The 23,739-nt window shown below is 49.8% G+C and overlaps 1 protein-coding gene across 1 annotated transcript in view; it reads left to right on the forward strand.

The window, feature by feature from the left end:
- The window catches only part of LOC144948549 (CMP-N-acetylneuraminate-beta-galactosamide-alpha-2,3-sialyltransferase 4-like), a 36,143-nt gene that overhangs the window by 7,699 nt on the left and 4,705 nt on the right, over positions 1-23,739 (forward strand). Inside the window, exons 2-4 of the mRNA XM_078878117.1 lie at positions 18,429-18,496; positions 19,930-20,183; positions 21,779-21,800. Of these exons, the coding sequence (XP_078734243.1) occupies positions 18,429-18,496; positions 19,930-20,183; positions 21,779-21,800 (344 nt within the window). The remainder of the gene's footprint in view (positions 1-18,428; positions 18,497-19,929; positions 20,184-21,778; positions 21,801-23,739) is intronic.

Genomic DNA, 23,739 nt, shown 5'->3' on the forward strand with positions numbered 1-23,739 from the left:
ATGAGACGTCTCAGGTGTAGTAGGAGATGACAGAGACGTGCCAGGTGTAGTAGGAGATGACAGAGACGTCTCAGGTGTAGTAGGAGATGAGACGTCTCAGGTGTAGTAGGAGATGACAGAGACGTGCCAGGTGTAGTAGGAGATGAGACGTCTCAGGTGTAGTAGTAGATGAGACGTGCCAGGTGTAGTACGAGATGAGACGTCTCAGGTGTAGTAGGAGATGAGACGTGCCAGGTGTAGTAGGAGATGAGACGTCTCAGGTGTAGTAGGAGATGAGACGTCTCAGGTGAAGTAGGAGATGAGACGTCTCAGGTGTAGTAGGAGATGAGACGTCTCAGGTGTAGTAGGAGATGAGACGTGCCAGGTGTAGTAGGAGATGAGACGTCTCAGGTGTAGTAGGAGATGAGACGTGCCAGGTGTAGTAGGAGATGACAGAGACGTGCCAGCTGTAGTAGGAGATGAGACGTCTCAGGTGTAGTAGGAGATGAGACGTCTCAGGTGAAGTAGGAGATGAGACGTCTCAGGTGTAGTAGGAAATGAGACGTCTCAGGTGTAGTAGGAGATGAGACGTGCCAGGTGTAGTAGGAGATGAGACGTCTCAGGTGTAGTAGGAGATGAGACGTCTCAGGTGTAGTAGGAGATGAGACGTCTCAGGTGTAGTAGGAGATGAGAGAGACGTGCCAGGTGAAGTAGGAGATGAGACGTCTCAGGTGTAGTAGGAGATGACAGAGACGTGCCAGGTGTAGTAGGAGATGAGACGTCTCAGGTGTAGTAGGAGATGAGAGACGTGCCAGGTGTAGTAGGAGATGAGACGTCTCAGGTGTAGTAGGAGATGAGACGTCTCAGGTGTAGTAGGAGATGAGATGTCTCAGGTGTAGTAGGAGATGAGACGTCTCAGGTGTAGTAGGAGATGAGACGTCTCAGGTGTAGTAGGAGATGAGAGAGACGTGCCAGGTGAAGTAGGAGATGAGACGTCTCAGGTGTAGTAGGAGATGACAGAGACGTGCCAGGTGTAGTAGGAGATGAGACGTCTCAGGTGTAGTAGGAGATGACAGAGACGTGCCAGGTGAAGTAGGAGATGACAGAGACGTGCCAGCTGTAGTAGGAGATGAGACGTCTCAGGTGTAGTAGGAGATGAGACGTCTCAGCTGTAGTAGGAGATGAGACGTGCCAGGTGAAGTAGGAGATGACAGAGACGTGCCAGGTGTAGTAGGAGATGAGACGTCTCAGCTGTAGTAGGAGATGAGAAGTCTCAGGTGTAGTAGGAGATGACAGAGACGTGCCAGCTGTAGTAGGAGATGAGACGTCTCAGGTGTAGTAGGAGATGAGACGTCTCAGGTGTAGTAGGAGATGACAGAGACGTGCCAGGTGAAGTAGGAGATGAGATGTGCCAGGTGAAGTAGGAGATGAGACGTCTCAGGTGAAGTAGGAAATGAGACGTGTCAGCTGTAGTAGGAGATGAGACGTCTCAGGTGAAGTAGGAGATGAGACGTCTCAGGTGTAGTAGGAGATGAGACGTCTCAGGTGTAGTAGGAGATGAGACGTCTCAGGTGAAGTAGGAGATGAGACGTGTCAGGTGTAGTAGGAGATGAGACGTCTCAGGTGTAGTAGGAGATGAGACGTCTCAGGTGAAGTAGGAGATGAGACGTGTCAGGTGTAGTAGGAGATGAGACGTCTCAGGTGTAGTAGGAGATGAGACGTCTCAGGTGAAGTAGGAGATGAGACGTGTCAGCTGTAGTAGGAGATGAGACGTCTCAGGTGTAGTAGGAGATGAGACGTCTCAGGTGAAGTAGGAGATGAGACGTGTCAGCTGTAGTAGGAGATGAGACGTCTCAGGTGTAGTAGGAGATGAGACGTCTCAGGTGAAGTAGGAGATGAGACGTGTCAGGTGTAGTAGGAGATGAGACGTGCCAGGTGTAGTAGGAGATGAGACGTGCCAGGTGAAGTAAGAGATGAGACGTGCCAGGTGTAGTAGGAGATGAGACGTGCCAGGTGTAGTAGGAGATGAGACGTCTCAGGTGAAGTAGGAGATGACAGAGACGTGCCAGGTGAAGTAGGAGATGAGACGTGCCAGGTGTAGTAGGAGATGAGACGTCTCAGCTGTAGTAGGAGATGAGACGTGCCAGGTGTAGTAGGAGATGACAGAGACGTGCCAGGTGTAGTAGGAGATGAGACGTGCCAGGTGTAGTAGGAGATGAGACGTCTCAGCTGTAGTAGGAGATGAGACGTGCCAGGTGTAGTAGGAGATGAGACGTCTCAGGTGAAGTAGGAGATGACAGAGACGTGCCAGGTGAAGTAGGAGATGAGAGACGTGCCAGCTGTAGTAGGAGATGAGACGTCTCAGGTGTAGTAGGAGATGAGACGTCTCAGGTGTAGTAGGAGATGACAGAGACGTGCCAGGTGAAGTAGGAGATGAGAGACGTGCCAGCTGTAGTAGGAGATGAGACGTCTCAGGTGTAGTAGGAGATGAGACGTGCCAGGTGTAGTAGGAGATGACAGAGACGTGCCAGGTGTAGTAGGAGATGACAGAGACGTCTCAGCTGTAGTAGGAGATGAGACGTCTCAGGTGTAGTAGGAGATGAAACGTCTCAGGTGTAGTAGGAGATGAGACGTCTCAGGTGTAGTAGATGAGACGTCTCAGGTGTAGTAGGAGATGAGACGTCTCAGGTGAAGTAGGAGATGAGACGTCTCAGGTGAAGTAGGAGATGAGACGTCTCAGGTGAAGTAGGAGATGAGACATCTCAGGTGTAGTAGGAGATGAGACGTCTCAGGTGAAGTAGGAGATGAGACGTCTCAGGTGTAGTAGGAGATGAGACGTCTCAGGTGTAGTAGGAGATGAGACGTGCCAGGTGTAGTAGGAGATGAGACGTCTCAGGTGTAGTAGGAGATGAGACGTGCCAGGTGTAGTAGGAGATGACAGAGACGTGCCAGCTGTAGTAGGAGATGAGACGTCTCAGGTGTAGTAGGAGATGAGACGTCTCAGGTGAAGTAGGAGATGAGACGTCTCAGGTGTAGTAGGAGATGAGACGTCTCAGGTGTAGTAGGAGATGAGACGTGCCAGGTGTAGTAGGAGATGAGACGTCTCAGGTGTAGTAGGAAATGAGACGTCTCAGGTGTAGTAGGAGATGACAGAGACGTCTCAGGTGAAGTAGGAGATGACAGAGACGTGCCAGGTGAAGTAGGAGATGAGACGTGCCAGGTGTAGTAGGAGATGAGACGTCTCAGGTGAAGTAGGAGATGACAGAGACGTCTCAGGTGTAGTAGGAGATGACAGAGACGTGCCAGGTGAAGTAGGAGATGAGACGTCTCAGGTGTAGTAGGAGATGACAGAGACGTGCCAGGTGAAGTAGGAGATGACAGAGACGTGCCAGGTGTAGTAGGAGATGAGACGTCTCAGGTGTAGTAGGAGATGAGACGTCTCAGGTGAAGTAGGAGATGACAGAGACGTCTCAGGTGTAGTAGGAGATGACAGAGACGTGCCAGGTGAAGTAGGAGATGAGACGTCTCAGGTGTAGTAGGAGATGACAGAGACGTGCCAGGTGAAGTAGGAGATGACAGAGACGTGCCAGGTGTAGTAGGAGATGAGACGTCTCAGGTGTAGTAGGAGATGAGACGTCTCAGGTGTAGCAGGAGATGAGACGTCTCAGGTGTAGTAGTAGATGAGTCGTGCCAGGTGTAGTAGGAGATGAGACGTCTCAGGTGTAGTAGGAGATGAGACGTCTCAGGTGTAGTAGGAGATGAGACGTCTCAGGTGTAGTAGGAGATGACAGAGACGTGCCAGGTGTAGTAGGAGATGACAGAGACGTCTCAGGTGTAGTAGGAGATGAGACGTCTCAGGTGTAGTAGGAGATGACAGAGACGTGCCAGGTGTAGTAGGAGATGAGACGTCTCAGGTGTAGTAGTAGATGAGACGTGCCAGGTGTAGTACGAGATGAGACGTCTCAGGTGTAGTAGGAGATGAGACGTGCCAGGTGTAGTAGGAGATGAGACGTCTCAGGTGTAGTAGGAGATGAGACGTCTCAGGTGAAGTAGGAGATGAGACGTCTCAGGTGTAGTAGGAGATGAGACGTCTCAGGTGTAGTAGGAGATGAGACGTGCCAGGTGTAGTAGGAGATGAGACGTCTCAGGTGTAGTAGGAGATGAGACGTGCCAGGTGTAGTAGGAGATGACAGAGACGTGCCAGCTGTAGTAGGAGATGAGACGTCTCAGGTGTAGTAGGAGATGAGACGTCTCAGGTGAAGTAGGAGATGAGACGTCTCAGGTGTAGTAGGAAATGAGACGTCTCAGGTGTAGTAGGAGATGAGACGTGCCAGGTGTAGTAGGAGATGAGACGTCTCAGGTGTAGTAGGAGATGAGACGTCTCAGGTGTAGTAGGAGATGACAGAGACGTCTCAGGTGAAGTAGGAGATGACAGAGACGTGCCAGGTGAAGTAGATGAGACGTGCCAGGTGTAGTAGGAGATGAGACGTCTCAGGTGAAGTAGGAGATGACAGAGACGTCTCAGGTGTAGTAGGAGATGACAGAGACGTGCCAGGTGAAGTAGGAGATGAGACGTCTCAGGTGTAGTAGGAGATGACAGAGACGTGCCAGGTGAAGTAGGAGATGACAGAGACGTGCCAGGTGTAGTAGGAGATGAGACGTCTCAGGTGTAGTAGGAGATGAGACGTCTCAGGTGTAGTAGGAGATGAGACGTCTCAGGTGTAGTAGGAGATGAGACGTCTCAGGTGTAGTAGGAGATGACAGAGACGTGCCAGGTGTAGTAGGAGATGAGACGTCTCAGGTGTAGTAGTAGATGAGACGTGCCAGGTGTAGTAGGAGATGAGACGTCTCAGGTGTAGTAGGAGATGAGACGTCTCAGGTGTAGTAGGAGATGAGACGTGCCAGGTGTAGTAGGAGATGAGACGTCTCAGGTGTAGTAGGAGATGAGACGTGCCAGGTGTAGTAGGAGATGAGACGTCTCAGGTGTAGTAGGAGATGAGACGTCTCAGGTGTAGTAGGAGATGAGACGTGCCAGGTGTAGTAGGAGATGACACGTCTCAGGTGTAGTAGGAGATGAGACGTCTCAGGTGTAGTAGGAGATGACAGAGACGTGCCAGGTGTAGTAGGAGATGAGACGTCTCAGGTGTAGTAGGAGATGAGACGTCTCAGGTGTAGTAGGAGATGAGACGTCTCAGGTGTAGTAGTAGATGAGACGTGCCAGGTGTAGTAGGAGATGAGACGTCTCAGGTGTAGTAGGAGATGAGACGTCTCAGGTGTAGTAGTAGATGAGACGTGCCAGGTGTAGTAGGAGATGAGACGTCTCAGGTGTAGTAGGAGATGAGACGTGCCAGGTGTAGTAGGAGATGAGACGTCTCAGGTGTAGTAGGAGATGAGACGTCTCAGATGTAGTAGGAGATGAGACGTGCCAGGTGTAGTAGGAGATGACACGTCTCAGGTGTAGTAGGAGATGAGACGTCTCAGGTGTAGTAGGAGATGACAGAGACGTGCCAGGTGTAGTAGGAGATGAGACGTCTCAGGTGTAGTAGGAGATGAGACGTCTCAGGTGTAGGAGATGAGACGTCTCAGGTGTAGTAGGAGATGAGACGTCTCAGGTGTAGTAGGAGATGACAGAGACGTGCCAGGTGTAGGAGATGAGACGTCTCAGGTGTAGTAGGAGATGAGACGTCTCAGGTGTAGTAGGAGATGAGACGTCTCAGGTGTAATAGGAGATGAGACGTCTCAGGTGTAGTAGGAGATGACAGAGACGTCTCAGGTGTAGTAGGAGATGAGACGTCTCAGGTGTAGTAGGAGATGACAGAGACGTGCCAGGTGTAGTAGGAGATGAGACGTCTCAGGTGAAGTAGGAGATGAGACGTGCCAGGTGTAGTAGGAGATGAGACGTGCCAGGTGTAGTAGGAGATGACAGAGACGTGCCAGGTGTAGTAGGAGATGAGAGACGTCTCAGGTGTAGTAGATGAGACGTCTCAGGTGTAGTAGGAGATGAGAGAGACGTGCCAGGTGTAGTAGGAGATGAGACGTGTCAGGTGTAGTAGGAGATGAGACGTGCCAGGTGTAGTAGGAGATGAGACGTGCCAGGTGTAGTAGGAGATGAGACGTCTCAGGTGTAGTAGGAGATGAGATGTGCCAGGTGTAGTAGGAGATGAGACGTCTCAGGTGTAGTAGGAGATGAGACGTCTCAGGTGTAGTAGGAGATGACAGAGACGTGCCAGGTGAAGTAGGAGATGAGACGTGCCAGGTGTTGTAGGAGATGAGACGTCTCAGGTGTAGTAGGAGATGACAAAGACGTCTCAGGTGAAGTAGGAGATGAGAGACGTGCCAGGTGTAGTAGGAGATGAGACGTCTCAGGTGTAGTAGGAGATGACAGAGACGTCTCAGGTGTAGTAGGAGATGACAGAGACGTGCCAGGTGAAGTAGGAGATGAGACGTGCCAGGTGTAGTAGGAGATGAGACATCTCAGGTGTAGTAGGAGATGAGACGTCTCAGGTGTAGTAGGAGATGAGACGTGCCAGGTGTAGTAGGAGATGAGACGTCTCAGGTGTAGTAGGAGATGAGACGTCTCAGGTGTAGTAGGAGATGAGACGTGCCAGCTGTAGTAGGAGATGAGACGTCTCAGGTGTAGTAGGAGATGAGACGTGCCAGGTGTAGTAGGAGATGACAGAGACGTGCCAGGTGTAGTAGGAGATGAGAGACGTCTCAGGTGTAGTAGGAGATGAGACGTCTCAGGTGTAGTAGGAGATGACAGAGACGTGCCAGCTGTAGTAGGAGATGAGACGTCTCAGGTGTAGTAGGAGATGAGACGTGCCAGGTGTAGTAGGAGATGAGACGTCTCAGGTGTAGTAGGAGATGAGACGTGCCAGGTGTAGTAGGAGATGAGAGAGACGTGCCAGGTGAAGTAGGAGATGAGAGAGACGTGCCAGGTGAAGTAGGAGATGAGAGACGTGCCAGCTGTAGTAGGAGATGAGACGTGCCAGGTGAAGTAGGAGATGAGACGTGCCAGGTGTAGTAGGAGATGACAGAGACGTGCCAGGTGAAGTAGGAGATGAAAGACGTGCCAGCTGTAGTACGAGATGAGACGTGCCAGGTGAAGTAGGAGATGAGACGTGCCAGGTGTAGTAGGAGATGACAGAGACGTGCCAGGTGAAGTAGGAGATGAGAGACGTGCCAGCTGTAGTAGGAGATGAGACGTGCCAGGTGAAGTAGGAGATGAGACGTGCCAGGTGTAGTAGGAGATGACAGAGACGTGCCAGGTGAAGTAGGAGATGAGACGTGCCAGGTGTAGTAGGAGATGAGACGTGCCAGGTGTAGTAGGAGATGACAGAGACGTGCCAGGTGAAGTAGGAGATGAGACGTGCCAGGTGTAGTAGGAGATGAGACGTCTCAGGTGTAGTAGGAGATGACAGAGACCTGCCAGGTGAAGTAGGAGATGACAGAGACGTGCCAGGTGTAGTAGGAGATGAGACGTCTCAGGTGTAGTAGGAGATGACAGAGACGTGCCAGGTGAAGTAGGAGATGACAGAGACGTGCCAGGTGTAGTAGGAGATGAGACGTCTTAGGTGTAGTAGGAGATGAGACGTGCCAGGTGTAGTAGGAGATGACAGAGACGTGCCAGGTGAAGTAGGAGATGACAGAGACGTGCCAGGTGTAGTAGGAGATGAGACGTCTCAGGTGTAGTAGGAGATGAGACGTGCCAGGTGTAGTAGGAGATGACAGAGACGTGCCAGGTGAAGTAGGAGATGAGAGACGTGCCAGCTGTAGTAGGAGATGAGACGTGCCAGGTGAAGTAGGAGATGAGACGTGCCAGGTGTAGTAGGAGATGACAGAGACGTGCCAGGTGAAGTAGGAGATGAGACGTGCCAGGTGTAGTAGGAGATGAGACGTGCCAGGTGTAGTAGGAGATGACAGAGACGTGCCAGGTGAAGTAGGAGATGAGACGTGCCAGGTGTAGTAGGAGATGAGACGTCTCAGGTGTAGTAGGAGATGACAGAGAAGTGCCAGGTGAAGTAGGAGATGAGACGTGCCAGGTGTAGTAGGAGATGAGACGTCTCAGGTGTAGTAGGAGATGACAGAGACGTGCCAGGTGAAGTAGGAGATGAGACGTGCCAGGTGTAGTAGGAGATGAGACGTCTCAGGTGTAGTAGGAGATGAGAGACGTGCCAGGTATAGTAGGAGATGAGACGTGCCAGGTGAAGTAGGAGATGAGAGACGTCTCAGGTGTAGTAGGAGATGAGACGTCTCAGGTGTTGTAGGAGATGTGAGACGTGCCAGCTGTAGTAGGAGATGAGACGTGCCAGGTGTAGTAGGAGATGAGAGACGTGCCAGGTGTAGTAGGAGATGACAGAGACGTGCCAGGTGTAGTAGGAGATGAGAGACGTGCCAGGTGTAGTAGGAGATGAGAGACGTGCCAGGTGTAGTAGGAGATGAGACGTGCCAGGTGTAGTAGGAGATGACAGAGACGTGTCAGCTGTAGTAGGAGATGAGAGACGTGCCAGGTGTAGTAGGAGATGACAGAGACGTGCCAGGTGTAGTAGGAGATGACAGAGACGTGCCAGGTGTAGTAGGAGATGAGAGACGTGCCAGGTGTAGTAGGAGATGACAGACGTGCCAGGTGTGGTAGGAGATGAGAGAGACGTGCCAGGTGTAGTAGGAGATGAGACGTGCCAGGTGTAGTAGATGACAGAGACGTGTCAGCTGTAGTAGGAGATGAGAGACGTGCCAGGTGTAGTAGGAGATGAGACGTGCCAGGTGTAGTAGTAGATGACAGAGACGTGCCAGGTGTAGTAGGAGATGAGAGACGTCTCAGGTGTAGTAGGAGATGACAGAGACGTGCCAGGTGTAGTAGGAGATGAGATGTGCCAGGTGTAGTAGGAGATGAGAGACGTCTCAGGTGTAGTAGGAGATGACAGAGACGTGCCAGGTGTAGTAGGAGATGAGAGACGTCTCAGGTGTAGTAGGAGATGAGACGTCTCAGGTGTAGTAGGAGATGAGACGTCTCAGGTGTAGTAGGAGATGACAGAGACGTGCCAGGTGTAGTAGGAGATTATACGTCTAAGGTGTAGTAGGAGATGACAGAGACGTGCCAGGTGTAGTAGGAGATGAGAGACGTCTCAGGTGTAGTAGGAGATGACAGAGACGTGCCAGGTGTAGTAGGAGATGAGATGTGCCAGGTGTAGTAGGAGATGAGAGACGTCTCAGGTGTAGTAGGAGATGACAGAGACGTGCCAGGTGTAGTAGGAGATGATACGTCTAAGGTGTAGTAGGAGATGAGAGTCTCAGGTGTAGTAGGAGATGAGAGACGTGCCAGCTGTAGTAGGAGATGAGACGTGTCAGGTAGCGGAGAGCGCTCGCGAGATGTTTGGAGAACACGTGGTGTGTGGATGATTTTCGTCCTCTGACCCCCCTCCCCCCATGTGTCATGTAACCACAACAGCAATGTGCGGGGCTGCTTACACAAATTAACCCTCGCTCGCGTAAACAAATAAGTCAGTGAATGAGTTGATAATGAATAGCCTGGGCTAATGATTGAGTGAAGAGACCACGGGGTTTAATGTTTACTCATTGTGGTGCACGGGTCGCGGGAACGCGACGCTGCTGACCGCTTCATAAACTTAACCAAACCATTTTTATTCACCCGGCAAAGCCCACTGATTCTTCTTCTTGGTTCTTTCGGTAAAGTCACGTAGAATGGAAATGATAAAAGAATAAAAATAAAACATAATTAAATTATTCTCACGACGTTTCGGCCACAACGCAAGCAGTCGTCCTCTGTCTTCTCGACAGACCTGTTCTCCACCTGAGGACGGCTGCATGCATTGTGGCCGAAACGTCGTGAGAATTATTTTGCTTTATTTTATTATTTCCATTCTACGTGACTTTACCGAAAGAACCAAGAAGATGAATCCCTGCAGTCACGAAAGCTTTAAATCGAAAAATAAAACCCACTGATTCTCTTTTTGACCCCGGCCACACATCATCGATGCATGGAAGAGGCTTGCCATCCAGCGAGCGTCATTAAGCGCGAGTTGACTCACGCGGAGGGTAACGGCCGCGGACACCCGGAGATGAATCCACGCAGGTTTCAACATTAAACATGATTTTGAAGATATTCTTAGGTTTTTTCGGTAAAGTCACGTAGGTAAAAAAAATTAAATTAGTAAAATAAAAATAAAATCACGACGTTTCGGAGGCAACACAAGCTTCCGTCTTCAGGTGGAACCGTCACAGCACGATAGCTGTATCAAGTGAAACGTCGTGATATTTATTTTATTTTTATTTTACTTTTATTAATGTAATTTTTTTTACCTACGTGACTTCACCGAAAAAACTAAGAATATGAATCCTTTCAGTCACGAAAGCTTCAAATCTAGAATAAATGATTTTGAAGAGTCAAAGCTTGCTTTATCACCAGCATGGTTGACGATGTACCGGTGCGAAAGACGTTCAACATACATAGGCGTGATGGTGTATCATTTTTCAATTAAAGTTTGCCAAACTTGCTTTTCCCGTTTGTATGTTAATTTCAATTAAAGTGTAATTTTCTTGGTGCTTTCGGTAAAGTCACGTAGAAGGGAAATAATAAAATAATAAAAATAAAACATAATAAAATACAACATAGAAATGTTTTATTTTTATTATTTTATTATTTCCCTTCTACGTGACTTTTCCTAAAGAACCAAGAAGATGAATCCCTGCAGTCACGAAAGCTTTAAATCGAAATTTAAAGTGTCATTGTACAACAACAACAAAAAATAATCCACGCGACAATCACCACGGGGAGAGACCGAGACAGAGAGACGGAGGGCACACGCCGACTCACAAATATACGACGGACAGCATTCAGGCTCCGGGAATCGAACCCACGGGTCTGAGCAAACCATACGATGTGGTGGATCGCGTCTTCTCGCAACCCTCGCGGTGCCGTGAGCGGCTCGCGAACGACGGAAAAAAAATCCCCTTCAGTCACCGGAGTAGCAGCATCCCGAGCCGCATTCATCGGAGAATTTGGGGGGGCGGGAGTGACGTCTACGGTACGGTGACTTTTTGTTTTGCTATCGTTCGGGCGTGACGCTGGCGGCCACCCACCCACCCTCCCTCTCGTGTGTCGTGTCTGCCTTCACAGGTGCCGCTGACTCGCTACGGACAGCACTTGCCCCAACAGTATGTCCGCCCCGTGGCCACATTCATGCTGATTGCCCAATCACCCAGCCCGCGGTTTCGTTCGCCCTGCCCACTCGCTGTGCGCTCACTCACCTGGTCTCCTCTGTGCGCTCACTCACCTGGTCTCCTCTGTGCGCTCACTCACCTGGTCTCGTCTGTGCGCTCACTCACCTGGTCTCCTCTGTGCGCTCACTCACCTGGTCTCGTCTGTGCGCTCACTCACCTGGTCTCCTCTGTGCGCTCACTCACCTGGTCTCCTCTGTGCGCTCACTCACCTGGTCTCCTCTGTGCGCTCACTCACCTGGTCTCCTCTGTGCGCTCACTCACCTGGTCTCCTCTGTGCGCTCACTCACCTGGTCTCGTCTGTGCGCTCACTCACCTGGTCTCGTCTGTGTGCTCACTCACCTGGTCTCCTCTGTGCGCTCACTCACCTGGTCTCCTTTGTACGCTCACTCACCTGGTCTCGTCTGTGCGCTCACTCACCTGGTCTCGTCTGTGTGCTCACTCACCTGGTCTCCTCTGTGCGCTCACTCACCTGGTCTCACCTGTGCGCTCACTCACCTGGTCTCGTCTGTGCGCTCACTCACCTGGTCTCGTCTGTGTGCTCACTCACCTGGTCTCGTCTGTGCGCTCACTCACCTGGTCTCGTCTGTGCGCTCACTCACCTGGTCTCGTCTGTGTGCTCACTCACCTGGTCTCGTCTGTGCGCTCACTCACCTGGTCTCCTCTGTGCGCTCACTCACCTGGTCTCGTCTGTGCGCTCACTCACCTGGTCTCACCTGTGCGCTCACTCACCTGGTGTCGTCTGTGCGCTCACTCACCTGGTCTCGTCTGTGCGCTCACTCACCTGGTCTCGTTTGTGTGCTCACTCACCTGGTCTCGTCTGTGCGCTCACTCACCTGGTCTCCTCTGTGCGCTCACTCACCTGGTCTCGTCTGTGAGCTCACTCACCTGGTCTCCTCTGTGCGCTCACTCATCTGGTCTCGTCTGTGCACTGACTCACCTGGTTTCGTCTGTGCGCTCACTCACCTGGTCTCGTCTGTGTGCTCACTCACCTGGTATCGTCTATGCGCTCACTCACCTGGTCTCGCCTGCCGAAAAACACAAAAATCTAAATCAACAAGCAGAGGCGGTGATGAAAGTGTAGAGGAAAAAGGTATGCGTTAAATAAATAAACTGCGCGACGTTGTACAAATATTTAAAGTCAAATGTTGCATCAAAGTTACGTATTAAACCGCGTGCAGTGCTCGTCACCTCGAGGAGGTCTTTCAGACAGATCGTATCATGTATTATTATTTAGAGACGGATCATGTATTATGAATTATTATTTAGAGACGGATCATGTATTATGAATTATTATTTAGAGACGGATCAGCAGCGTTAAGCATTAACCAGCCAGAGGTTGACTGTAAGTAGTAATTTGTAAATACTTACGATGGAGATGCGTTACGACGACCCCATCGTAAGTCGAAAATATCGTAAGTCGAAGATGGCCTATAGCCTACCCAGGAGTGGTTAAAGAATGGTGATAATTTAGCAAAACAGAGCAATTTACAGTACCGTACTGTATACACTATATACTGTATGTATTTATTAATTACAATACTGTATTGCACAGTAACATGTAAAGTAAAAAAAACAAGGTCAATTCTTAGCCTACCTGTATGAACTGCAATTTAAGTGAAAGTTTTTTCAGGAAACAATCCTATCTGCTATAAAAAAAAAAGTTTAACATGCAGTGAACGTATCGTATCGTGGTAACCTTAAAATGAAATCGCTAAAGCTACGTATCATAGCGTAGTGTATAGTGTAATGTATAGTGTAGTGTATAGTGTAGTGAAGTGTATAGTGTAGTGTAATAATGTAATGTATAGTGTAGTGTAATAATGTAGTGTATATGTATAGTGTAGTGTAATAATGTAGTGTATAGTGTAGTGTAATAATTTAGTGTAATAATGTAGTGTATAGTGTAATGTATAGTGTAGTGTATAGTAATCATGTAGTGTGTAGTGTAGTGTATAGTGTAGTGTATAGTGAAGTGTAATAATGTAGTGTAATAATGTAGTGTATAGCGAAGTGTATAGTGTAGTGTATAGTGTAGTGTATACATGCATTGCACGTATCGTAACGTATCATATTGTACTGTACCCACCAAGATTCTGTCCGTCGTCTGCACACTTGAACGATGTTAAGGTTCTTGATGGCAATTTTGTCGTATCGCCATCGTAAGATCGAAATATCGTAAGTCGGAGCATCGTAACTCGGGGACTACCTGTAGACGTCAAATGTCCAACAATATGAATAATCGCCCCCCCCCCCCCATAGAATAAACAAACTCTGGGGAGATGTTCTGTTAGCGCCTCTGAATTTCGGCACGACACAGGAGGCACAGGTGGGTGGCCGCTAGGGCTGAACGATTAATCGATTTCAAATCGAACTCGCAATTTGAAACAATGCGATTAGCATATCGCAAAGGCTGCGATTTTTTGCGATTTGAAAAGTCCTATTGCTTTCTTATTGGAATTGTTTTATTTTGTATTGTTATAACTTTATTTATTTAACTTAACAATTGTTCTATCTCGATTCTAAGCTTTCGTGACCGCAAGAATTACTATTCGGTTCTTTCGGTAAAGTCAAGTATAAAGAAAATAAATTAAATAAAAATAGAATACGACGTCTCGATTCCAACACAAGCAACCGTCATCAGCAAAGAATGAATGAGAAAACAAACATAGTAAACTGAGAAATATAATGCAATACAACACAGAGAGTCGGCTAACACAACAATCAACACCCTACCTGGTTGATTACGTTCTTCCAAAGATTGCTAAATTTGAGAGAGACAAAACACAGACACGGAGACACACAGACACACAAGCAGAGAGGAACAACACAGAGACACACACACAGAGACACACAGAGAGAGACACACAACATAGACACACAGACAGACACACAAGCAGAGAGAGACAACACAGAGACACACACACAGAGACACACATAGACAGACACACAACATAGACACACAGACAGAGACACAAGCAGAGACTCACACAGACACAAAATAGACACAGAGTCCCAATGCCTCTGTGTCGAGGCCTTAAATAGCTTCAAATCAAGTTTGAATGTTGAATTCCTATCGGATCATTCTTTATGGGCCCGACCGAAATTCGGTTTCGGCGCCGAAAGTTGGCAAATGGCCACTTTCGGTTTCCTTTCGGTTTCGGACGAAAGTTAATTTTTAACTTTCGATTTCGGCCGAAAGTCAATTTTTTACTTTCGATTTCGGCCGAAAGTCAATTTTTTACTTTCGATTTCGGCCGAAAGTACATTTTTAACTTTCGATTTCGGCCGAAAGTCAATTTTTAACTTTCGATTTCGGCCGAAAGTCAATTTTTTACTTTCGATTTCGGCCGAAAGTCATTTTTTTACTTTCGGTTTCAGCCGAAAGTTAATTTTTAATTTTCGGTCTGGTTTCAGTTTCGGCCGAAACTGATATTGACTTTCGGTCGTCAACCGAAGATCTATTTTCAGAATATAACGCTCGTGCTAAGTCTATCAGCCGGTCAGTCGGCGCTAGGCAATCCTATGCGATGGGCTGCACACACATACACACACACAGTGTACACAGTGTGTATGTGTGTGTACACTCACATACACACAGTGTACACACACGTCATCAGCAGCAGCAGCTTGCGAGCGAGGGTCTGGGGCCGTCAATAAAGGGGTGGGGGGGGGTAGCGCCTTCGCTACGAACCCTCAATTCCGGTTCAGTGATTCTGCTCTATTGCTATAGTACTATACCGCCTTCAACTTTTATGAACGACTGGGTTCATCTTCTTGGTTCTTTCGGTAAAGTCACGTAGAAGGGAAATAATACAATAATAAAAATAAAACATAATAAAATATTTTTTTATTATTTTATTAAAATTGTTTATTGTTTATTATTTTATTAAAGTCACGTAGAAGGGAAATAATAAAATAATATAAAATAATAACAGAATTATTTATTATTCTATTATTTCCCTTCTACGTGACTTTACTGAAAGAACCAAGAAGATGAATCCCTGCAGTCACGAAAGCTTTAAATCGGAACGACTGGGTGTTTAAGGTTAGCGATTTGTCGTATTAGCTAGCTGTATAGCAAATGAACAAATACAATTACTTTACGATGCAAGTAAAAAAATAGTGTTTTAATATTTGTGTTTTTTTTTATGTAGGGTCCCTTTATAACATGTGCTACAGGCCCCTAATTAGCTTAATCCGGCACTGGCTCCAGCATGGATGTCTGTGTGCGTGAATGTGTGGAGCGGTGGCGCAGCGATTAGCGCACTGCGCTTCGAACCCGGCCACCCGAGTTCGATTCCCTGCTCACGGCCGGTGACGATTATTATCTGAACCGGTCCTGGGCCTCCCCTAGGTCGACATCGCCACTGGGGAGACAAAGGCGGCCGGCCGTGGTGCTGGCCACCCACCCCCTCGTGTGCCGTGCCTTCTTCATAGGTGCTCGCTAACAGCACTTGCCCCCTACAGTCTCACAGGCTACACGGGGGATCTTTGTCTGTGTGTGGGGGGGGCGGGGCAGCGACTGCGTCACGATTCGCGCGCTGAGCTCCGAACCCGGCGGCCCGAGTTCGGTTCCCGCTCACGGCCGGTGACGAATATTATTTGAACCGGTCCTGGGCCTCCTCCTAGGTCGACTCAGCCTCAAACAAGTAAGCGTTTGTGGGTATGTCAACATCGAGGAGGGGAGCCGGAACGCTGGCTCTGACAGACGGCGGCAGAGCAAAGACATTGGGATCGAGTGTTTTTCCCTCACGCGCGTGGGTTTTAACTTGCGGTGGCTTCATACTCTTAGTTCTTTCGGTAAAGTCACCATGTAGGTAAAAAATGAAATTAAAATTAATAAAAGTAATAAAATCACGACGTTTCGGAGGCAACACAAGTCTCCGTCATCAGTTGGGACCGTCACAGCCAGATTTGCTGCATCAAGTGAGGCAGGGATTCAAGATGCAAGCTTTATTAATTTTAATTTCATTTCTTACCTACGTGACTTTACCGAAAGAACTAAAGAGTATGAATCCTTGCAGTCACGAAAACTGCGGTGGCTGCTGTTTATGGCCAAGTGTCAACAAAAAAACCCACTAATTTATTGGCTAAAAACATCTCGATCTGCCGTGTAGGGGACCGCAACGTTTGACCAATTGAACCTTATGGCGTGACCCTGGGGCCCTATAAGCCACCCCGGGTCCTATAAGCCACCCCGGGTCCTATAAGCCACCCCGGGGCCCTATAAGCCACCCCAGGTCCTAAAAGCCACCCCGGGGCCCTATAAGCCCCCGGGTCCTATAAGCCCTCCCTGGCTCTCGCATCAACTGCGTTGCGACGTAATTTTATGTTTGTTGAAGGCGAACGACACGGCCATCTGTTTGCTCTACACGATGCGCTGATTAAAGTTTCACAGTTTTGTTGATGACTACGGCAATTTTGGCGGGTGCTTGGTGAAGAACGAGAGCGGTGGGATGGAGTGGCCACAAATAAGTTCGTGGCGATTTTTGATTTTCGATTATTCGGGGACCCCGACTCTGACGTCTGCTGCTGAATATTTGGAGTTTTTTTTCTCTCTCTGTCTGTTCACGTAGATTTTTCTCTAGGTCCTCCGGTTTTTTTCCCTCCACAAGTAGAATGAAACGTAATAGAGAGGGTGTTTTTTTGGGGGGTTAGATCGCGTTAATATATGTGTCGTTAAAACCCGCCACCACCCGACGCAGCCAAATCGTGAGGGTGTTTTAAAATTATTATTTAACTCCGTCTGTTGTATCATCAAAAAAACTTCTAACTCAATTTTACACACTTACCAATGTGTTATCGACTGCAAACTTGAATACCTATGTCATATTTATGACACGACTATATTCTAAAATTAAAATTTCAAAACATATTTTTTAACATTTTACACGCTTATATTTAACTTACTCTGTTGTATGCTCAAATCTAGTAACTCAATTTTAACCGTATTCCCAATGTCGTATCGACTGCAAACTTGGTATAGGTATGTCATACTGATGACAACACGATATTCTATCATTAAAATTTCAAAATATATATTTTTAAACATTTTACACGCTTTTATTTACCTTACTGTGTTGTATCCTCAAATCTTGTAACTATATTTTAACCGTATTCCCAATGTCATATCGACTGTAAACTTGGTATAGCTATGCCATACTGACGACAAGACTATATTCTATGATTACAATTTCAAAATATATATTTTTAAACATTTTACACGCTTTTATTTAACTTACTGTGTTGTATCCTCAAATCTTGTAACTATATTTTAACCGTATTCCCAATGTATCGACTGAAAACTTAGTATAGCTATGTCATACTGATGACAAGACTATATTATATCATTAAAATTTAAAAATATATATTTTTAAACATTTTACACACTTTTATTTAACTTACTGTGTTGTATCCTCAAATCTTGTAACTCAATTTTAACCGTATTCCCAATATCGTATCGACTGCAAACTTGGTATAGCTATGTCATACTGATGACAACACGATATTCTATCATTGAAAATTAAAAATAAATATTTTAAAAACATTCTTTTTTACGGCTCCAATTGTCCACGCTAAACTCACGTTGCCTGCAAATCACCGCGGTCCCTTATGTCACGGCACGCCTCGGGTAGCCACGCCCAGGGACGGGGGATGTGGAAGGAGGGGAGGGGCGATGGGGACAAGAGGAGGGGCAACTAGGACAGTACTGTACTGTACATTTCATGAAAGCGTGTTTTTTTTAAGTATTTTTAAATATTTTATTTAGTTCTAGTTTAGGACTTTAGGTGACGCACGCACCTCGTGGCCACCTACCGGCCGCTGTGAATTTTTTCGCGAGGGTTTTCACGATATGGCGATGCCACGATATGGCGATACCACGATACATGTGACACGATATCAAAGTGTCGTGATGATCGGCAGCTTCCTGAGATTGCGATCCAAACGTGGCCGCTTCAATTCGACCTCCCCGGCGCGTCAGCATGAAACAACGAGCAAAACGAATTGACGAAACTCCCCCAAAGTGGCGGTCGTTTCACCGCAAACCGCGCCGGGTCCTAATTCGAGGCTGAGTCGACCTAGGGGGGGGGGTGGCCGAGGACCGGTGCAGATATTCGTGTTGGCCGTGTTGCGCGAATCGAACTCGGCAGGCCCCGGGGTTGGTTCGCACCGCGGCGCGCTAACCACTGCGCCACCGCTCCCCACAGGTGAAACAACACCGGGTTGAGGTGTCCACGTGTCCCTCGTGCCGGACGCTACCACTTCACTATCGCGGGTAAGGGGGGGGGGTGTTGTTGCGTCTCCTGTGGGACTTCCGCCTCAGCCGATGACATATTCGACTGCACCAGACAGGGACCCCCCGTACGGATGGAATGGTCGATTCAGGCAATTGGAACCTCGATACGAGATGACTTCTCTAACCGGCTCCACGGCATCTCATTTCTCTCGCGTCTCACGCAAGCGGCGGCCATGGTCCAATCCACTAGCAAAGGACAAAGATCCCCCGTGTAGCCTGTCACAGACTTTTGGGGCAAGTGCTGTTTAGCGAGGAGCGCTTATGAAGGCCGGCACGGCACACAAGGGGGTGCGCGGCCAGTTATACGCCCGGCCGCCTTTGTCTCCCCAGTGGCGATGTTTACACACCGCACCCAGGCACTCATTTGAGGCTGGGTCGACCTAGGGGAGGCCCAGGACCGGTTCGGGCAATCGTCACCGGTGTTGGCCGTGTGCGGCGAATCGGGCTCGGGTCGCCGGGTTCGAAACCGTTGCGCCATCCGCTCACGACGACCCCCACCCCCTCCACCTCCCCCACCACCCCCTCTACCACCACCATCACCACCTGCACTCCCACCACCCCCACCACCTCCCCCTCCACTCCCACCACCCCCACCACCTCCCTCTCCACCCCCACCACACCTGCGTCACGCTCACCTGGATCGCAGTTTTGCCGCGGTCTCCGCGTCGAATCTCGTACCGATTTCTCTCTCTCGATCTGCTGTGTGTGTGTGCTGTGTGTACTGTGTGTACTCTGTGTGTGTGCTGTGTGTACTCTGTGTGTGCTCTGTGTGAGTGTCGTGAGTATTGTGAGCGCGAATTGAGCGTTGTGTCCGCGCGCCGTGTGCGTGTGTACCGGTAGTGTGTGTGTGTGCTGCTGGTACTGTGTGTGTGTGTGTGCTGCTGGTACTGTGTGTGTGCTGCTGTCACTGTGTGTGTGTGTGCTGCCGACACTGTGTGTGTGTGCTGCTGTCACTGTGTGTGTGTCTGTGAGCTGCCGGTACTGTGTGTCTGTGTGTGTGTGTGCTGCCGACACTGTGTCTGTGTGCTGCCGGTACTGTGTGTGTGTGCTGCCGGTACTGTGTGTGTGTGCTACCGACACTGTGTGTGTGTGCTGCCGACACTGTGTGTGTCTGTGTGTGTGTGTGCTGCCGACACTGTGTGTCTGTGTGCTGCCGGTACCGTGTGTGTCTGTGTGTGTGTGCTGCCGACACTGTGTGTGTGTGCTGCCGACACTGTGTGTGTGTGTGCTGCCGGTACTGTGTGTGTGTGCTGCTGTCACTGTGCGTACTTCCCCAAACGTACCGCTTTCGCCTGTCTGCTGTGCACGCTGCGTGCACTCCCTTTGCACGCGATCCGTGCGTGCTCCCCGCGCGTGTAATGCCCACGTGTGCTGCGTGTACTGCCCCACGTGCGCGCTCCGACAATGTCCAGCAACCCCACCGCGTCCAGGCGCGGAGCCGTGCGGCGTTCCCGTCCGTGGCGCTCCCTGTGCCGCTCCATCGTCTTCCCCGGAGTCCGCGGGCTCCTCGGCCTCGTGCGGGGACCCCCCCAGGGGACCCCTGGGGGACACCGGAGAGCCCCCGGCGGGGGCATGAGGAGGGGGCTACACCGCGCGGTCTTCGCGGGGCTGTGCCTCGCGTCGCTGTGCGCCGTCTACCTCCTCGCTGCCAACATTCACTTCCCAGGTACGGGGGTGGGGGGGGGGGCATCAGGGCAGGAGAACCCCCCCCCCACCTCCCATCAGCCCCCCCTAACCAGCCCCCCCCTAACCAGCCCCCCCCTAACCAGCCCCCCCTAACCAGCCCCCCCCCCCCCCACCATCAACACCCTCCCTAGGGGAAGGTTGGTGGAGTGGTGGGTGATACTCGTGATAGGTGGTGGAAGTTGGGGATCACCACGCTCACACTGCGGGTCACACGAATGCTGCAAGTAGCTACACATGTAGCTACACGTGTAACTACACAAGTAGCTACACGTGTAACTACACAAGTAGCTACACATGTAACTACACATGTAGCTACACATGTAGCTGCACAAGTAACTACACATGTAGCTACAAAGTAGCTACTGGTCCTGCACTTTCAAGCGCCCCGCGCTAAATGCTTACAAGCTATCAATTCCGGTTCAGTTATTCTGCATTTGCTCTATTACTATAGTACTATACCGCCTTCAACTTTTATGAACGACTGGGTGTTTAAGGTGAGCAATTTGTCGTATTATTTGGCTGTATAGCAAATGAAAAAATACAATTACTTTACGATGCAAGTAAAAAATTAGTATTTTAATATTTACGTCTTTTTAAAAAAATGTAGGGTCCCTTTATAACATGTGCTACAGCCCCCTCATGAGCTTAATCCAGCACTGGCTCCAGCATGGATGTCTGTGTGCGTGAATGTGTGGAGCGGTGGCGTAGTGGTTAGCGTGCTGCACTTCGAACAAGGCCACCCGAGTTCGATTCGCCGCTCACGGTCAATACTGGTGACGATTATCTGAACCGGTTCCGATTATCTGAACCGGTTCTGGGCCTCCCCTAGGTCGACTCACGCCTCATGAGTGAGTACCTGGTGCAATGTGTCAACATCGCCACAAACAAAGACCCCCTCGTGTGCCGTACCGGCCTTCATAGGCGCGCGCTAACAGCACTTGCCCCAACAGTCTGTTCAGGCTATACGGGGGATCTTTGTATTTGAATGTATGGAGGAGGCTCGTGAAGGACGCTGCTACTTGTCAATTGGAGGCAGTCGCCCTCCAACGACAACGGAGGGCAGAGGAGCGACGCTCGCAACAACGAGCGGAGCGCCGGGAGAATAAAACGTAGCAATTTGGCACAGTTTGGGGGCACAGGTGGTGCATCTGCCAGCCATCTCAGCCTTCCACGCTTCAAGTGGCCTCGAAGTGCACCTAGACTGGCACAAGTGACGTCGCCGCTACTTAGTGACGAATGACGGCTGTTGCTGCATGAGTGCATGTTTATTGGGGAGTGGTGGCGCAGCGTTTAGCGGCGCTGCGCTACGAACCCGGCGTTCCGATGTTTCGATTGACGCTCATGGTCACGAGCACCGGTGACGATTACCTGAATCGATCTCGAGCTACCCCTAGGTCGATCTAGCCTTAAATGACTACTTGTGGCGGCATGTGAACATCAGCACCGAGGGAGACAAAGGCGGCCGAGCGTAGCACCTAAACCACACCGCCGTGCGCCCACATCCTGCGCCGCGCCGGTTTCACAAAATAAATACACAACGCTCACACAATTCCCTTGTGTGTCTTGTGTTCGCAGGTTATGGCTCGCAACTCGACTGGTGAGTCGGCGCGCGTTTCCCTCCGGGTTCCCCGGTACTTGACCACTCACGACCCTCCCAGTCTCTATAAGGGGACGGGCGGGGGGGGGCGAGAGTCTCTGTCGAACTGGCGACACCAAATTCTCTCTGCACAGTCACCCACCGTGCCAGCATTGTTCCCCTGCCGTGTACCGCCACTGCCGCCACTGCTGCGATCGCCGCTGCTGCCGCATGGGGTCATTGGGGTCATTGGGGGTCAGAGGCCAGCTCGGTCTGCGTGCAGCCTGCGCCGCACACTGCCCCGTCCCCGTGGCTGTCGTCTCGGGGGTTTAGAGGCGACAGGCGCGGCTGAGAGCCTTGCCCGTCACGCGCGAGCGCCTCGGCACACCGACCGCCCTCGACAAACCCGGACTCTGTCAGTAACTTTAGTACTTGCCCTGACCCTATCCATAGCCCTAACCTCACATTACCCTTAACCATAGCTATAATCCCTGACCCTATCCACAGCCATAACCTAACATTACCCTTAGCCATAGCTATAATCCCTGGCACTAACCACAGCCATAACCTAACATTACCCTTAACCATGGCTATAATCCCTGACCCTATCCACAGCCATAACCTAACATTACCCTTAGCCATAGCTATAATCCCTGGCACTAACCACAGCCATAACCTAACATTACCCTTAGCCATAGCTATAATCCCTGGCACTAACCACAGGCATAACCTAACATTACCCTTAACCATGGCTATAATCCCTGACCCTATCCACAGCCCTAACCTGACATTACCCTTAGCCCTGCCTATAATCCCTGGCACTAACCACAGCCCTAACCTAACATTACCCTTAACCATAGCTATAATCCCTGGCACTAACCACAGCCATAACCTAGCATTACTCTTAGGCCTGGCCCTAACCTCACATTATCCTTATCCTCCATGGCTATAACCCCTGGCACTATCCACAGCCCTAACTTCGCATTACCTTTAACCCTGGCCCTAACTACAGCCCTAACCTAGTATTACCCTTAGCTTTGCCTATAATCCCTGGCACTAACCACAGCCCTAACGGAACATAACTCTTAACCGTGGCTATAATCCCCGGCCCTAACTACAGCCCTAACCTCGCATTACTCTTAGCCCTGGCTATAATCCCTGGCACAAACCACAGCGCTCCCCCGTGTCCCCCGCTGCCAAGCGACCAAGTTGGGGAGGGGGGAGAGCTCCCTAAGCCCCTCTCCTGAGCCCTTCTCCTTCACTGTCTGTCTGAGGTCTGTATCAGTTTGTCTCTGTCTGTCTCTGAGTATCTCTGTATGTTTGTCTGAATAGCTGTGTCTGCGTCTGTCTCTATCCGTTTTCCTGAGTGGCTGTGTCTGAGTCTGTGTGCATCTGTGCGAGTGGCCGTGTCTGTCTGATTGGCTGTGTCTGTCTGAGTGTGTGTCTGAGTCCGGAAAAAACAACTCCCTACCTCCTCGTGGTGCCGGACGGCAATGCTGTGGTGGACAGTGCCATGGGGGGAGGGCCAAGTTAGATTGGCCTTTCCCTTCATGGCGTTTGTAACCACCACAACGGCCAAATGGGGGCTCTGGATGAGTGCGAGGGGCTGGTAACCCCTCCGGTTCTGCACAGATGCCATATTTTCTGTCCGTCTGCTACAGCAGAGGGAATTCCAACAAGACCTACATCTCTGCTTTATTGACCTGGTGAAGGCCTATTATACCATCAGTAGGCCTGGGCTCTGGGTTTTTCTTCGTGCTTTCGGAGTCCCTGACCCGCTGCTCAAGGTCATTAAGGACTTTCATGATGGTAAGTGGGCCCGGGTAAAACTACGTGGCTAGGAGTTGGAGCCATTCCCTGTTCACTTTGGGGTGCGACAGGGATGTCCTCTGGCTCGCACATTATTTTACATCTATTTCGACCACGTGGGTCATGAAGCCTTCAGTAGCTGTACCAGAGG

This window comes from Lampetra fluviatilis, chromosome 50 (genome assembly GCF_964198595.1).
Source record: "Lampetra fluviatilis chromosome 50, kcLamFluv1.1, whole genome shotgun sequence".
Lineage (NCBI taxonomy): Eukaryota > Metazoa > Chordata > Hyperoartia > Petromyzontiformes > Petromyzontidae > Lampetra > Lampetra fluviatilis.